This window comes from Hippocampus comes, unplaced genomic scaffold (assembly GCF_001891065.2).
Source record: "Hippocampus comes isolate QL1 unplaced genomic scaffold, H_comes_QL1_v1.1 scaffold59, whole genome shotgun sequence".
Classification (NCBI taxonomy): domain Eukaryota; kingdom Metazoa; phylum Chordata; class Actinopteri; order Syngnathiformes; family Syngnathidae; genus Hippocampus; species Hippocampus comes.
This window is the reverse complement of record NW_017805406.1, coordinates 478,534-495,724: the sequence shown is the minus strand read 5'-3', so window position 1 is coordinate 495,724 and position 17,191 is coordinate 478,534. Positions and strand designations below refer to the sequence as shown.

The window sequence follows — 17,191 nt, the reverse complement described above, 5'->3', positions numbered from 1 at the left end:
CAACAAAATACGGTACAGTCAACAGATGGCAGCAGATTCCCATTTGTAGTAGAACTGTATTCTTTTTAAAATTGATGTAATGTGCTGGGCTTCTTCTGGTCTTTGTCACACGTTCTGGCGGATTCTCAAGTAGACGTGAAATGTTCTTTTCAGAAAGACCAAAAAGTGAGGCATTACAGTCAATTTCAGTGAGTGATAAAAGCATGCCATCGTATCTTCGCGCTGGCCCGAGACAGAAAGCTGCCAACTATGCCTGTGGTCTCCCAGGTGCTTAAAAACCTATTTTGTTGCCTCTTATTTGTGGAACAGAAGCAAGAGTCCAAAATAAAACATCTAATTCGACATCTTTCTAATTCGTACTTTAGCTTAAGGTTTCTCTCTCTGGGCCTCAGGACAGGTGATTTAAAACGTCAGTCTTGTTAGCCAGCACATATTGGCAAATTTGACTATTGATGGCTTTTTTTATTTTGGAATCCATCACCCAGTTATTCTCTCCAACACACACCTGTTAGCTGTACATGTGCCAAAGATGTTAAGATATATTTTTTTGTAGGTCTTGTGGTGTATTGGTCCAAAGGAATGACACTTTTTTCATTGCCAATCTGGAGCATCTCGATACCAAGCACCGAATTTCAAGTGAGTTGAGTAGACAAAAGCAGTGCTTTGCCGCAAAAAGCAATTATAAGCCTTTATGCGAGCGATGATGGGGGGTTACTGGTCGCAAATGTGCAGTAGTATTCATGACCGGGCTCACTGTATAAATGATGACAGGTGAAGTACTTGTACAAATATTTTAATTGCAAAATGATGCCAGTTATTACATTGAATGAAGCACTGAAACAAACCACTGTTTGACATTGCAAAATACCACCAAAAATCCTTTCTAAATCCCAAAGAAAGAAAAAGACCATTTATTTAATGTGAAAAGGCAAAGGCGGAATATTAAAAAAAAAAAGCACAGGAGGCAGGGTATTTACACCATGATAAAGTGTCTAAGTCTACAAAACAAGCATTGTGGGTAGGCCTCATTTGGAAAAGTGGTTAAAAAAGAGCAAGCAAGATTGCGCACTTCTTGTTTTGATCAAAAACAAGGCACCAATGTTGGGGATGGTGAAACCGCACTGGCCATCCCATGTCGCGGAGGCCAGTTTACACAAGACAGACATTTTGTTTTGTGTGCTGTAGAAATAAAGCAGGAGGACAAGCGAAGAAACGCATCCAAGTGTGTGTGAATGGCGCTGTGGCGGGGGAGGATACATAAAAAGGCGAGCAAAAACTTGTTTGGGAGCGCCCTCTATTGGAAAACGATTGCAATAACAGCAGAGGCGCATTTAGTGATGGCCGGATGGCAAACTGTTCAGAGTTTTTGTTGAATATCACACTAGTAGCATGACTAGTAGAACCTAATGACGTTTTTGTCACTATTTTATGGCATTTCTCCACACTAGAAGGATATCAAATAAATGATTGAAACTGCTTTTCGTGTGTCTAAGCTTGTTGCCACTTTCATGACGTCATAGCCAAACGGCATGGATATTTCATTACTATTCCTGAAACCCAAATGCATAGACTTGTTTAACTGGGGGGGAAAAGCGTGCTACACAGGCAGCACGGGTGGTGGTGGTGGGGGGGGGGGGTCCTGCATTGTAATGGTGCCATGCAGACATTCAAAGTGCCTGCAGCTGGTTGTGCTTCAGTGTCATCCAATTGAATCAAAAGAGTCTCGGGCTTGATTGCCTGCAAACCTGAGAAAACTCTTCAGAAAAATACACACATACTTCTTTATTATATTTAAAAAGAGCTGCACACGGAGCCTTGGAAAAGTACTAGTGCTCGTAGCTCACATTGTTAAAGGTAGAGAAAAAAATTCAAGACAGGTACCCTTCATATAAATTAATAAACTTTATAAGATATTAAAAGCAACGTGTATTATGGCGAGCCTTCGGAGAAACATGCTTACATCACCGTGTGTTTCTCCAGAATTTATTTTTAAATAAATCCTGCCACACTTTGGCTTTGCAACCTTTACTTATTTATCTGTGACTTATTAAAACGTTTCTAAAACACTGCCGTCTGCTGATTGGCCTAATTTAACAAGTTGAACTTTGGTCAATCTTCTGCATCATTAGGTCCTTCAAATCAGCATTTTTTTTTTTTTTTTGCACCTAAAGCTTTAAAGTAATTCACCAGAATCATGCAATGCAGTATGTACAACACAGAAAGTATATGATGTCACCAGGTTTAGCCTGCTACTGTACGTATGGAGCCAATTTAAAAGAAGCATCAGCTGAGGAATGTATGGAATGTTTTTTTCCCCCCCGTCAATGTCTTTGTAGTTATTGCAATTATTGATCTTTACAGGAGATCTTTCCACACACTGCCCCCTCAAGAGTTCCTCTTTTACTTTGACTCCAGACTGAAAAAGTTGAGCAAATGTTATGATGTTATGGAAGCACAGCAATGGTGACTGGGAAAAACAAACGGTTAGCAGAACTATGCACAGTATTTACAGCAGGTTCAGAACACTGGACCTTCCTTGGGTGGGGGAGGTTGTATGCCCTAAAAAGGGGAGGACGTCACAGATAGAAAGTCTTACAAAAATTCAGATTTGACCTCAAAAATCACCCATTTTGCTGCTTGGGATTTTGTGATTGGAGTGACAGGTGTTCTCAAAAACCGAAGTGAAAACTATACGGGTTGTCTTGGTGAGAGGAATATTTTGGTGGTGAAAAAATTGATTTGAAAAAAATAAATTGAAAAGCAAAAAAAAGTGTGTGTGTGTGTGTGTGTTTTCTCAAGCAGCAAAGGAATTCTAGTTGCCACCTCAGTGGATCTGCCAGACCATAAGGTGGCACTCGAGAAGAGCTGGAAAGCTACGTGGGTTTGGGAGGGGGGGGGGACACACAAAAACCCTTTTCAGTGTCTACATGGACTCCCCGACAGAATCATCGTCATCCAGAGATAGGGGCAGGTAGAGGTCCTGTAAACACAACAAAACGTGTTCAAATGGGGCTTTTAAGGATTTTACAGAAAACAAAAACAAAGCGTGTGCGGTTGGTACCTTCTGCTGGGTGCCGAGTGCAGGACTGGTAGGGGTGGAGGTGGGGGAGTGCTTTGAGACCGGGGTGGAAATTTGGCTGCTGGAGCCGGTCCCGTTGGCTGAGAGGGCAAGAGGAAGAGGTTTAAAAAAAACAACAAAAAAAAAAACATTGCATTGATAAGAAGGTTAGGACGCCAAAATATGGACACCGTTGGTTGCTATTGTCCTCCTGTCATGAGCACGGCATATTTATTAAACCTGTTTTCATGCTGCGCCGCTCACATTTTGTTGAGTTTAAGAGCAAAAACAGTCGTTGCACAAGCATCAAAATCAGTTAATTTTACACAGCACCATAGATGGGTTTTCTTCCTAGCCCACAAACTTACCCTGTGATTTTCATTCCTCCAAAAGTTGTGTGTGTGTGTGTGTGTGTGTGCGCGTGGGGGGGAGTCATTTGTTTGGTTCCGATTGTGTGCACATCCTAGAGAAGCACCAGAGTTGTTCAAGTGCTTTAAAAGGAGCGTTTTGTCTATGACTACAAGAGATAAAAAGTTTGGGGCAAACTTCCAGCTAGGTGGCCAGTGAGTGTTTTAAACACAACTTTGACTAAAAGGTGCATTGTTTAAGCTGCGTGCCGACTTCATTTAAACCACTCAGCTAAGTGTGGCATCAAGAAGAAGGCCACCCAAAAGCCACAACACATCCCCAATCAAATCGCTTAAAATAAGACTGAGGAATCGTGCCTTCGTCCCCACTAATATGATGTGGTCTCCTCTTCCACCCCAGCAGGGGATTTTACATGTCACCTGCTGCATGGCTTGGTCACGCAACAAGATGCCTGATGTGAGGGGCGGTGACTGAATGCCGTTAAGCATTCCGAAATCCCCTAAGAGAGATGCAGCATTGTTCCATTGCCTCCCGGACATCATGAAATGTTTAAATACCAGAGAAACAAAGAGTGGGAGGCTGTTTATCTTTGGGATCACAGAATGTAATTGAGCATCGTTACGGTAGCTGATCCCATTTCTCTCAATGGGGCGAAGACTCTGAGATGTTTTAATCAGCTGCCTTGTTTTGATTCTTTTGAAGAAGAGGAAGCCGCTCTCTGTATTTGCTTATGGATCATAATGTGGATTAGACACGACATTACTATCATTACTCGTAATATTGGCAATTAAAAAAAAAGGGGCGGGGGTGTTGTAGAGAAGCACAGCTGATCTGATCTTCTGGATGTTCTCATGGAAGCCAGTTTGCCAAGTTGAAGAAAAGTGCTTACTTGATTCAGCAGGGGACTTGCAGCGTTTGACCGATCCGGGACTCTTGATCAAACTACGATGAGCTTTCTGATTCTTCATCACCCTGCACTCTGAAATAGAGGAGAGAAAAAAAAAGTTATTTTTTAAACAGCGTTTCACAACGGTTAGCAGAGTTGCTGTCTAAATTTTTTTTTTAATGAATGATGTAAAAGTTTCCTTGGGGGTTAAGCGACAAATTGTTACCATTTGTTTTTTAACAATTTTTTTTTTTTTAATGAATGATGTAAAATTTTCCTTGGGGGTTAAGCGACACATTGTTACCATTTGTGTTTGACTAACATGTTGCCAGGCAGAATTTCGATTGAACCATTATCTTGAATCCTAACCTCAAATGTTCAAATGCTTTGTGGCTAATACAGCAGAAAATACGACTGAATATTTTCAACTTTTCATCATCTAAAAGCGCAAAATGACCTTGGCGCCATGTGATGGGCGCAAAAAAAATAAAAACACAGCTTCTTGTGTATTTTTATTCACTGGAAAATGTGGCGAGTTGGATATTGCCCAAGGCCACATATCCATTTATGGTTGCCGGGTAACCTCTCGGTAAGGGCCGAAAACCATGAAGCTAAACCAGCGCTCGTCAATGATTGCTTTTTTTTTTGTTTGTTTGTTTTTTGGAGAAAATTGATAGAAACACGCAAATAGAAGCATGACAAAATTGTGTCTGAACATCACGGTGAGCAGCACGAGTGATAGATCCACGAAATAGACCCATGTGCTCCCTTTCCCCGCTCATAGAAGCGCACTGCACCACATCGTGAGGGCGGGAGACAAAAGAGGCGTTCGGCACACCTTCAAAAACTGATCATCCTCGCATGGCAGAATTCGTGACCCAACGCAACACATGAGCTTGTGTTTAGATTCGGAAGCGAAGTGGTTTAAAAGCAACTTAGAGGAAAGAACAAAGACTTGATGGGAGTACGGAGACGCGCAAAGAGGATTGCTTGAACGTTTCGCTGCGATATCAGTCGCGGCACATCGCCGGGCAGATTAATGGTTCTTTTTCTACCTTTTTCTTATTCCCGCTGCTGCCTGAAGATAAGAAAATCCCTTTCCCGTCTCCTCATTGGGCCCCCTCAACAATCATTGAGCGCCACATGCAATATTAAGCCGATTTAGCGACAATTGAGGCAGTAAAATAACAAAATAGCTCTCGGGAGATTGCTGTACAGCTCCACACTACTGCAACCACAATTAAAAATTTGCTTCATTAATATAGCACCTTTTTTTTAACCATTTGGGTATGCAATGTCATTAACGCATATTACCATTCTCATCCAGAGAGAAGTCATCCTGGGCGTAGCGGAATTTCTCCGGTCCACATGCAATGAAGACGTCATCGTCCCCAAAGAAGTCTTGAAGGCAAGTAACCTAGAAGGTGAAGAGAAAGAAAAATGTGAGCAGGAATAATGAACTGCGATAAAGAAGGAGTCTCAAAAAAAGTTAACAGCACTTTGAGGGACAATTATTATTATTCATGTCAGCCACTTATAACATGACGCCTTCTTTGGTGGGTACATTTTTATTTGTTGCTGTACTAAGATCATATTTGTGCTTTTTCCATGGTGAAAATTTAAGAATTGAATATTCTTAACTGGAATACATAGACACCAATTATCATTTGACATTAGCGCTAATGCTAATATGCTATAAACAAAGGCAAATCATATTACCCCTCGTCGTAGCAAACTGTTTTCAAACAAATGAAAACAGTTTTTCAAGCAGCCTTAAGGATTCTGATGTGAGCCAGTGTGTCGCTTTTGTGTTTTTTCTCGTCCTGTTAACCTGCTTTCAAGCCACAACAAGCGCCAATTCCAAAAGGCCCACAGACACAACAAGCCCTCAGACACTGTTGTGTAAAGTTACGGACGTCTTTGCTGTAACGTTTAATGATTTAACTTTCATCGCTGGGGGGAACTTTTGCGTCCGCGGCAGCTGTTGTGTCCTTAGTGGACCGATGTCTGCAGACACACCTTCTGCTTTGCTTTCCCTCCTGAAAGGCCTCATTATCACATTAGGCATGCTTGTTAAAGACATTCACGCTGAAATCGTTTTACTCCATATTTCTTGATTATCCATTTAATAGTTGAGTCCAGAAATAAACTGAGGGGGGGACAAAAAAAACAAAACACAGTCATAAAACTCCACCGTTGAGAGACGTATGAACTATAAGTCCAAGAAATGTAAGTCTCAATATAAGCGGACCATATTCTGGAGATGTGACGCGATGGATGCCACATTTGGCGATGCATCATGGCACATTTGCTGATACACATCTAAACTATGAGCTGCAGATAATTTGGGAAGGTCCCGCCCGCCCCAGCAGCTGTCCTGGCCAACAAGTTCCAAGTGTGGACTGGCGACTTCCTGGCATGGCATCCAACAGCTGTACCCGCCCTCTCAATGGCCCATAGTGCGCATAGTGCCCCCCCTGCCAACTAGATTAAAAGGCAGGGTGATCCACACTGATGCGCAGAAATGATGCTTTGACTCACGGGATTAAATGCTAATTAGCTAGCCAGGGCAATTTTGACAATGTGTATGTTTTTTTTGTTTTTTTTTTAACCATGAACATCAGCAAAGGGATTAGATACATGTTACTTTTCATTATTATGGGTGTGGCAAGAAGAGATGGTAGCTTCAGGGAGGCACCCTCCCCCCCCCAGGGCAGGAGAAACGGGCCGAAATGGGCCTGCAGGGGAGAGGCTCGAATGTTTTAATAGCTTTAAGGACAGAGCCGATTAAAGGGATAACGTGGTTATCGGAAAGACTGCCACTTTAAACTCTCAGCAGGAATACGCATACACTCAAAAGGCAGTCATGCACTCTGTGCAAGCCAGACTACCTGCTCGGGTTATGCTCACTTATGGCCACACAAGATCCGCCTTTCCAGCATCCAATAGAATCATCATACATCCCATCAACAATTGAGATTAAATATGTCACTATATGTTAACTCAAATTGTTCTATTTTCCTTTCCTGAAGGTCTGTCAAAACTGTACTCAAGAGTGTCTACACCGCCCCCCCCAAAAAATAAAATAAATAAAAATCACCCGCATAACACTGAATTCAAATTTCACATTATCTGTACAGTCTCTCTTTAAGAGTTCTAGTATTTAAAACAAAAAAAAAAGTATTTGAGACCAATCCACATTGGACCTACTGTATTATTCAGAGGCGTCTACAGTTGGTCGAAAAACAATCTCGCTTGCTCTCGAAATGTCAAAAGTTGCTTTGGGAATGACAAGGAAAGCATCGGCTTTCAACATGGGGAGGGGGAAAAAAAATAAAATATCAAATCCAACAGAGTATGGAAGTGAGTGACATGTGACAACCACAGCACTGCCAGCAGAGCTTGGGTGTTGAAGACCCATTTTAAGTATTGTGCTTATTTGGAAGAATTTGTGCGCGACTGGAAATCAGGGGCTTCTCCTTTCAGATCCCACTTAAACGCCCTCCCCCAAACTCTATCCACCCTCCACCCAGACCCATCCGCTCCCCCCAATCTCCGCTTGACCAGCTGTCAGGACAACATGACCTCCCGATGGGGTTGATGTGAGTGTATCTGTCACCAGGAAGACGACAAATTAGGTTTTGCTGATTTGAAGTTGTGAAGAAAAGTAGGTTCCCGGCATAGAACTCCAACAATCCCACCCACCCTTCGGGACTGAGCTATTTGAGAAACTAGTTCAATGAAAGTCATCCTAAGATGCCACTTGGCGAAATAACGACGCACAGCATTGGCCACAGCATCTACATTGCGTCCCGAGTTCACAAACTTCTGTGACCTACGCATGACCTTGGTGCACCAACAGCACGTTCCCATCAACGTTCATCTGAAGCACAGATGAGCAATTCCGCCGGAGATATATCTGCACAGTCATGGGGGCCAGCTGGTGTCTGATCTGTTTGCCCCCCCACACCCACCCCCCATACCCCGTCCTGGAGGAAGCCAGCATCATATTTGTCTGACTGATGTTAGCCAGAGCGTCATTAAAATAAGATTCTTCCTCCTACCCCGAGGTTATGTTTCCTAGTTGATGGTGTTAAAATGGCTGCGGCATATATGGGGACCACGCCCTAATATAAAGCTAAGCACGTGTGTATGTGTGTGTCAGCGGTTGAGGTTACATCTTCACGTGAAACAATCAGTGGACAGGTAACACCCAAACGTAAATCACAAAAGGCCCACTCAGCATATCGCAGCCTTTGTCAAAAACTGAACTCATCCCGGCAGAGCTTATCGCCATGACAACAGCTTCTGCAGTGAGGCCAAGAGCGAGCAGACTGCAAAAGCAGACCATTCTTCCCTCTCAGCAGATGCATTTGGTCGTTAAGACGCCACAAACACATGTCGGAATCCATCTCCCATGCTGCAAATCATTCCCTGTAATTAACTTTTTTTTTCCTTCGACTGCAAGACGGTCTGCCTTGTGGGACGCATCCTCAAGCCATTGTTGCGCCGATGGACAATTAAAAAAAATAATAATAAAGTTGAATTTAAAGCAGGGTCACGACAAGGGACACAAAGTGCCAAAGAGAAAAAGCACGGTGCACCTTAACGAAACCGATTTCCCAAATAGCATGTGGCATTTATTAAATGAAAGCCTTGCATTAATTCATTCAATACAAACCAGACACTGCAGATGTAATACAAAAAGATCCACAGATGATTAGATAAAGACTAATTTAATGCTAAATTTACTAGACGAGTAAGATGCGTTTCAAGGCAATGGGAACAATTAACCGCCCTGTCAGCGGAAAAAAAAAAAAAGGGAAAAAAAAGACCCCACACAATTGGCTCAAAAGATGGAAAATTACTGCTGAATGTGTTGGCCCCACCCTTTTGGACGCAAGTGAAAAGCAGCGGTGCGTCTTTAATGTGTGTACTAAATTTAGTAAAAAACCACCAGCAATCAATCACATATAACCTGCATCGATTGTCAACTTTCACACCCACGAGACTGCAGGATGTGGTATCCGGCAGACCGGTCCACACCAGCTGGGCTCTCTCTTTGTGCCTGGGATGTGGTTACCTAGCAACCAGACCTAGCAGCTATCGCTATGCAATGGTAGGAGGAGGAGGAGGAGCGGCGCAAAGTCAGGGAGGGGCAGGCACTGCATCAATAACACTTCTTACCAGATCACCTCAAACGCATCGGCGTTAGAAAGTCTACCACTGCCGTTTGCAAAGAGAAATTGTGCAGCCATTTTTTTTTCCCCTCAACATTTCTGTACTTTGAAATGAGCCTTCATTTCATCATCAGATAAACAACTCTTCCGAGTCGTGACGCCAATCCACAATTTGGATCCATGACATTTGGTGGCGAAACACATTCTTAACGCGTGAATGATACCAAGTGTGCGTGCACTCTCGAATTTTTTTTTTTTTTTGTATTTTGATGACAACTGCTATATCCAAATATTTGGCACACCAGTTCTGCAACACCTCGGGGCTAACCGACGGCACCCCGGCGAGAATGCATTCAAATCTAATTCCTCCATCTATCATAAGACAGCATCGCCCCTCCAGCAAGGTCTTACGATACAGAGAAAAAAAGCCCGCCTTCTTCCTGTATGCTAATTTCATGCCACAGAGCCTCCAAAGTGTCCGAGGTTGTACAGTTCAACTATAATCAATCTCCGGTCATCTAGCTTGATGACTGCACAAGTTTGACCAATTTGAATGGGTCTTTCTTCCGCAATGAGGAAAAAAAAAATTAAAATTGCAACCTATCAAAGGACTGTGTCTCACCTTAAATCAGGCTCACGGCAACGGACAAATCTGTAGACAAGCTTTGAGGCTCAGTTCATGACTTACGTCATCCCACTAAGATCAAAAGGTCGCAAGTGCTTATATTGAGTTGTGGACAAATGAATGCATCAGAAGCGCTTTCAAACCATCAAAGCGGACGAGTAAGGTTGAGTACAAAGTATGATTGCATGCCCTGAGCCAGCAGGTTTATGAGAACAGCTAAGCAATGTGCACAATGACCTTCATTGTCTTGTCCAGCTTTAGTTGGTGTTCACCTGCCTTGCGGTTCAGGTCATGAGCGTCCTTGGTTGTGTTTTTTTTTTTTTTTTTTTTTTTTTTAGGCCACAGAGCTTGAAAGTCCTGGGAAGTTCTGTCGTTCAACCGCCAAGTTCTACAAAAGGACCAAGCCCTGTATTGTACATGCGCTCAGGTAAGAATGCCGCCCCCGTTTTGTGGTTTTATTTGAGTTGAGGCATCAAGAGGGTTTTGATAGCGTTAGTTTTTTTTCATATTTAAGAGACTGAAAATGTACACCGCTGCCACAGAATGACAGGTCATTTCACATGCTCAGATAAGTTATTAGTCTTCTAGAAATTATGTAACCCACTAAATCCGTGAAGGGTTCGCAAATAAAAATGAGGGGAAATTTATTGCACAAAAGTAATAAAAGTCTGAATAAAATGCGGCAACGAATGCAGATTTGCCACGCTTGCAGCAGCTGCCTAGAAAAATATCATGAGGATAAAGTGGGCGGGGCAACGACATACCTGCTTGCCGTCTAGCGTATAGATCCTTTTGACCACCCCGCTTTCAAGCTTGATGGCCTCCGTGATGTCGGTGAGCACCTGCTCGAAAGAGTGCGCTGTCTTCTTGTTGAGCAGGACGCGCACGGCCTTGCGCGGTTTGACGCCGCTGCGCATCACCGTCACCAGCTTGGGTCGAACAAAGTCTTTGCTTTGCTCCCTGGGCTCGCTGGCAGCGCGGGCCGCCAACGACTGAATGTTCTTCTGGCTGGCCGAGGCTTTCACATTCACCGACCAGTTGGGGTTGACGTTCTTTGTGTAGTCGACCTTCTTGAAGGAGTTCTCTGAAGCGCAAACGTAGCTCTCCCCTGAGAAGGCAGCACAATACGGTTTGAGGTTAGCGTTTCACCATGTTGTGGAAATCAGAGAGTCCCGGTGGTGTCCTCATACCTCCCACGGAGAAATTTAAGCTTTAAATCCAATTTGAACTTTCCAAGGGAGTTGCTAACCTTGTTTTAGTCCAACAAGAGTACTTCTATTCAAGGATGAAGCAAGTCTGAAGACAATAATTCATGAAAAAGGGGAAGTCAACTCCCAAAATTAATTCATAAAATAAATAAATTCACATTGTGTTTTATGTGGCCCCACTAGTTTCACCACTGGATTCTGATCAATATTCTGTTGGTGGACTCTGGATTCCGCATCAAAATTCACTTGTTTTTATCCGTCGCGTGAGGGAGGCCATTTTATCACGTGCAGTCGACAATATTAAGTCAACGCAATAAAAACCCCAAAATGTTGAGATATGAAACTGCGCGAGGCTTTTTTAGTAGCGTACAACACCAAGTGTCTATTTCAATAAACTGGATACTTTTAGTTACACTAGCTAATCAAAAACAGAGCATGCTATTAAGGTTTAATGTAGCTGGATATCCTCCTAATCGAGTATATCCTCGATGTAAATCCCATTTTCAGGAAGTAGCCATAACTCTGGTCATGTAGTGTAGCTTATCAAAGGCATGGAGAGCAGGAGAAACAAAAGACTGCCGGTGAAGAGAGGGAGGGGCGGGGGAACATTTGGCAAAAACAAAAACCAAAAAAAAGCACAGAAGGCAACAATTAGGCCAAATATGGGAAAAAAAAACACCATTACACAGTGTCCAGGAAATTGAGCAATTAATTCTACCCCACAAGATGAACAATGAACAACTATCCACATTGCTTCCTGCCCCATTTCTTTTTACTCCACTTCCTAGGTACTATTCTCTGCGTGTCCAACCAATGTGAAATGAATATTGTCAAAGCAAATTCCAGACTTCCTTTTTGCCACATGTCTCTTCCAGCTAAAAAGGTGCACATTCAAAAATTGACAATGGCACCTCACCTCGACTTGTCTGTAAAGGTCAGAAAATAGTCATTCAAACAAGTCAATTGTTTACAGTGAGGTATAAAGAACAATCAGGGACAGCAGGACTGAATTACATCATTAAAAAGGGAACAAAGAATATACATGTGCAGCTTTTTAACCTCATAATTGCCGTCAGCAAACCGGAATTTAGGCAATCATCCTGCCAAGCTGAACCTTCTATTTGAATTTTTTTTTTTTTAGTCTCGGGCTACACGCACACTCCGAATCTGACGAGGCCGCTGATGTGCATCTTAGCGGCACCCTAAAATAAAACACTACAACAGCTTCACTTTGACTATGGCGCAAAACGCAGTCGATAGAATCCTCGCAAAGAACGATTTCTACCGCTTGTGGCTGCAAAGGTTAACCAGTTAAAATGTAATGAAAGGCTAAGGCTGTCCTTTAATGGAGCATTTGTCGCATACTGAAATGTTGAGTACTCAGGATCAGGCGAATCACTTTAATACTCAAACCACGGAACTGTGAGACAACAGATAAGTAGAAATGTGGCTCATGTAATTCAAAACGGAGGTGTACAGTCATAAGTATAAGTAATAAGTCAACCAATGTTAGGTGAACAGCTCTTCAGATTAAAAAGTTAGCTTCTTTAAGACTGAGCTGACAACATTTTTGAATCCTGAGACGCTTTAAATCTCACCGCAATTGTCCCTCAAAGAGAAGTCACAAAAAATTAATGAGCTCACCTTCCTCTAGTTCATCCAGTGCCGAGATCTTACTGGCGCCATCAATGGTGAAGATAAAGCGGACACCCTGAGGCAAGTTAATGTGGTCGGACAGCGAGCGCGTCAGGTCGGCCAGCAGCGCGTCGAAGGTGCGAAATCTGTCGGCTGCCACGGCGTACACGATGCCCTTGAAGTAGCGGTCGCCGTTGCGGTAGAAGCGGACCTTCTTGGCCTTCTTCTCGTTGCTCAGGGTTTGCAGGGTGCGCGTGCGGTAGAAGCTGCAGTGGGCGCTGTGCGTCGGGCTGGGGAGTCCGTTCAAGCGGCCGCCGCGCGGGGTCCGGGACGCCTTGTCTCGCTCGTCAAAGTGTGCGAAGTCGAGCTCCATGGTGAGCGAGAGTTGGTGTACTTTAGCGAGATGTGCGGTGGGAGGGGGGTGGACCAGCTCCACAGAGTCTACAAATCAGTTGCAATGAAGTCATGTTAAGCAGCTAGTCAAAATACCTCGTAAAGTGAATTCAGAGATTTGTGGATCAGTCATGTGAATTGCCGAAAACATTCAAAGGTTGACAACAAGGTAGTGTTAAATTGCAGAAGTTTAGCGGCAACTGTTTTACATTTCGGTTTTCCAATTTTTTTTGGGGGGGTGGGGGCTTCATTAAAACGTCTATATCCACATCAGTGGTTATCCGGCCCAATTGCAAATCGGTTATAATCCCTCACCTCAAGCATGTTAGCTCATGAGTACTATTTTTGTCTGCGTGAAACTCCAACTCACTTTGACATAGTTCTTTGACACCAGGATACAGCAGATGAACACTTTTCGTTTTGCCCCGACCACAAAATCTAATGGTTGAATTGGAATTGGTCTATGCCGAAACGAGGATACGACTAAATAGTGACCTCCGGTGGTACACCCGGCCACATGGGTGGCCATATACACCTGGAATTAGACTTTGTAGTCGTTGCACCTGCTTCTACCAGCAGCAAGCAATCACTGATCGAGATTACAGCTGGGTGGATTTGAACTGAATTCTGTCAATTATTGGATGATATGTGCCATCAGAAAGCTCTGCAAGTAGATATCCAAAAGAGACGCATGAATTTCAATGAGGCTGAATGCCTCCTGCCACTTGAGGAAATATGTAAATGATTGTCCATTAAACAATCACCAAGCTGTGCTTTGAGATGAAGAGTCCCAGTAGTGGAGGGCGGTCCATCTCTTTCAAACTTAAGAACAGTTGCATAGCTACACCTACACCTCACCTGCACCCCATTCCGGCCCTCATCCTCATCGTCAAGTACACCAGCTGGCATAAATTTAAGCAGAACACTCGAGTTTCCACACCAGAATAAGGACAATGGGATGGTTAAGTGAGAGTGAAAAAAAAAAAATAGGAGTTCTTCGCATTTGTAACAGCTTCCATGCTACAAGAAAGACTTTATTTGAGCTTTTGGAGTCCATCGCTGGTGAGGTTAAGGTTATATGCAAATTATTCTCCACCAAAGTCAGCCAACCAATGCTTTACATACCTGGTTTGGCCTTTCCTCAACAAATGCCACAACGGTGGAAGCATGAATTGTCCCAAATGTCCTACATGAATTAAATTTAGGTGCAACTAAGGGCTCGAGTCCAACTCCTGATTGATTCATTGTGTCCCAACACTTTTGCTTGCCAAAATGTCCCATTTAACCATTAATGATTCATGACTGAGGAACATACCAAAGAGATATGATGGCAAATAAAAGCCTTGCTTCCAAAGGCCAATCTATCAGGAGTATGGCAATTTCTGTTTTATAAATACAAACTAAATCTGTTAAGATACAAAAACCCTCAGCGTGCAATGCGAACCGCAGTAATCTCATCCGTGGCCTTTCAAATGCACAAGGAGCCCTCAGCTCAGTTTTATGACGGCTTTGGTGACAGGGGTGTGACCAGTGGTGCGCCTAAGATGACAAAGAGCAGGTTCCAAGGCCATCTGCTGCTCCAAAAATGACCCTTCCCCTTCAGAGCACCAAGTGGAAGGACAGTCCATTGTCTGCGTCCAAGCCGGTTCCTTCATTTTAGGGTGACATCACCTACAATACCGCATGCTACCGAGGATGGCCACGCAAGTCCTAAGAGTACATTTCTAGCAACGAAACATTGATTTTATCATTCCAATTCGCATTCTCACAAGACTATCATCACGGTATTCGGGTTAATTGATAAAAGAACGCCAGATTGGAGGGGCGGGGTAGGCATGCATTTTGCTTTTTTTTTTGGGCTGGTTACTGACCGGTGACTTCAAACTCAGAATGTGACACTGCCTCCGCAACACTAAATATCATCTAGATGAGCACACAAAAGGGTAACCACAAATTTCAATTAATTGACGCCGCATTTCCTGATAAAGAGGACTGGCACGTGGCATCGGCTGACGCCAGTTTTGCTTTCTTTTGTATGTCTTCATAAGCAACTCTCACATGCATAACTTGGAAAATAACTCAAATGCTATCTTGCAAAGTATATTTAAAAACCCCCAACTAAAATGAAGATTCTGCTTTCTGCATGAAAACGCAACCGCACCTCGGAGACGACTCACCTGCGTGGATGCTTGTAGCAGTGAACGGAGCGTGTGCTCAAGTGGGAGTGTGTCGGAGCGGGTGCGTGTGTAAGCGCGTGAGTCAATGCTGCAGGGGGAAAAAAAACTCCACGCCGCCTCTGCTCGCCTTTGTCTGCCAGCCGCTGCCTGCCTGCCTCAACCGGTGGAGCCGCTGGGTCCTAGCGCAGGCCCAGTGGACACGCCCACTTTGATCAGTATTATTGGTGCCAGAAAAAAGTGGGTCATTCGGTTCTGAGTCAGATGAGATCGAAGCTCTCTCTCTCTTTCTCTCTCTCTCTCTCTCTCTCTCTCTCTCTCTCTCTTTTGGAAACATGAAGATCACTTTTTAGGTGCCGCCAGGAACGGTGCTGCTGATTCAATTTTGAGTACAGTATGTGGTGGGAACATGTAAGCTCAAGGAGGCTGTGCTCCGTCAATCAATCAATTCCTCACTTCCATTGCACCTCTTGGACTTCAAAAAGCATCACAGCTTCACGAAATGGGAAATGAAAAATAACAAATCCACCCCCCAGCGGGTTGGCTTCCTGGGGAAGAGCCACGTTTTCAGTTTGATCTTAAAACATAAGGTGCATTAGTGTGGATTGTACATAAATGTACTCTCGGGAGCACTTGGGGGAATTAGGAGCTTTGCTCAAGGGCACATGAACTTCTAGTCCGGAATTAGCCATGACAGCCGGGGGAGTTGAAAGGTGTAAAGTACATTCTTAGCCCCTGATTTATGTCTGCCCGTGGTGGAAATATGAAGTCGGTTGTGTCTGATGCCTTAAAGAGAGTTTGACAGTGAATGGACATATGTAATGTATATGCTTGAATGCTGTATGGGATACACATTGAGTCCGTTATGGTAAAGGCTGAAGTAACCTTTCAACAAAAACACTTGTCAAATGGAGGCAAAGGTGAGCTGGAAGGCTACAGGGGAACCATATGATACTCCCAACAGGCCGACAACATCCGAGGACAAAGCCCAACTATCCAAACAATGTGAAGAAAAGGAACTCCCCTGTCGGAAACTTCAACGAAGACAAATGACGTCTTTTGTGACTCCATTTTGTGGGCCATAGTGCAAATGTCTAATGTTTCTTTAGAGCAAACTGTTCCTATTAACTTAGGGACCCTTGTTGTCTAAAAATGCCGCCTAACATGATGCTACAATGCTATTCCACTCCAACGCACCAATGAATGATATCACAGTTTTGGATGCAAAGTTCTTCATCGCTTAATCTGTCCAAGCATCACTTTTAAACTCAGCTGTTGCCAAATCGTGGCGCCTCGCCTTTGCATGTCAGGCATAGCTCTAATGCACTGTGATGGGCTGCCTCAGTGCTGCCCTGCCCCGCCCAACTGCCTGCAGTGTGAACAGAGGGGCCTGTAACACGCTGTCAATACAGGGCAAGATGGAGCGGCAGGGTGGGCGGCAGGGGGAGGCAGCAGATTTGGATTTTCCGCTCTCAGCTGGATGCCTTGTAGCCAAGAGGTTCCCGTGAACGCAAGTGTACACGAAGGATACAGCATCCAAATCTTCCATTTCCTGTTCCTACCATGAAATTAGCATTAAAATACTAAAGTGGAAATGGGAACACACTGCCTGACTTGCCTGGACCGGAAAAAAATATAGGAGCTGCTTTTCTGAAAAAGATAA

At 43.8% G+C, this 17,191-nt stretch overlaps 1 protein-coding gene across 1 annotated transcript; it reads right to left on the bottom strand.

Annotated features, from left to right (window-relative positions):
- Positions 1-777: 777 nt before the first annotated feature.
- On the bottom strand, positions 778-15,699 carry LOC109517836 (neuronal migration protein doublecortin). Its single transcript, XM_019873236.1, has 7 exons — positions 15,532-15,699; positions 12,971-13,402; positions 10,883-11,226; positions 5,628-5,730; positions 4,317-4,406; positions 3,062-3,159; positions 778-2,980 (listed from the first exon to the last, which is right to left on the bottom strand). The coding sequence occupies exons 2-7, from the start codon at positions 13,332-13,334 to the stop codon at positions 2,924-2,926; spliced, it is 1,056 nt and encodes a 351-aa protein (XP_019728795.1). The 5' UTR covers positions 13,335-13,402; positions 15,532-15,699; the 3' UTR covers positions 778-2,923.
- Positions 15,700-17,191: the final 1,492 nt, after the last annotated feature.

Coding starts and splice junctions, on each gene's coding strand:
- LOC109517836 (XM_019873236.1), bottom strand. CDS start 13,334: ATGGAGCTCGACTTCGCACACTTTGACGAGCGAGACAAGGCGTCCCGG. Junction 5,731..10,882: donor ATACGCTAGACGGCAAGCAG/GTATGTCGTTGC, acceptor TTCACCTTCTAG/GTTACTTGCCTTCAAGACTT. Junction 4,407..5,627: donor CTTCTCTCTGGATGAGAATG/GTAATATGCGTT, acceptor CCTCTATTTCAG/AGTGCAGGGTGATGAAGAAT.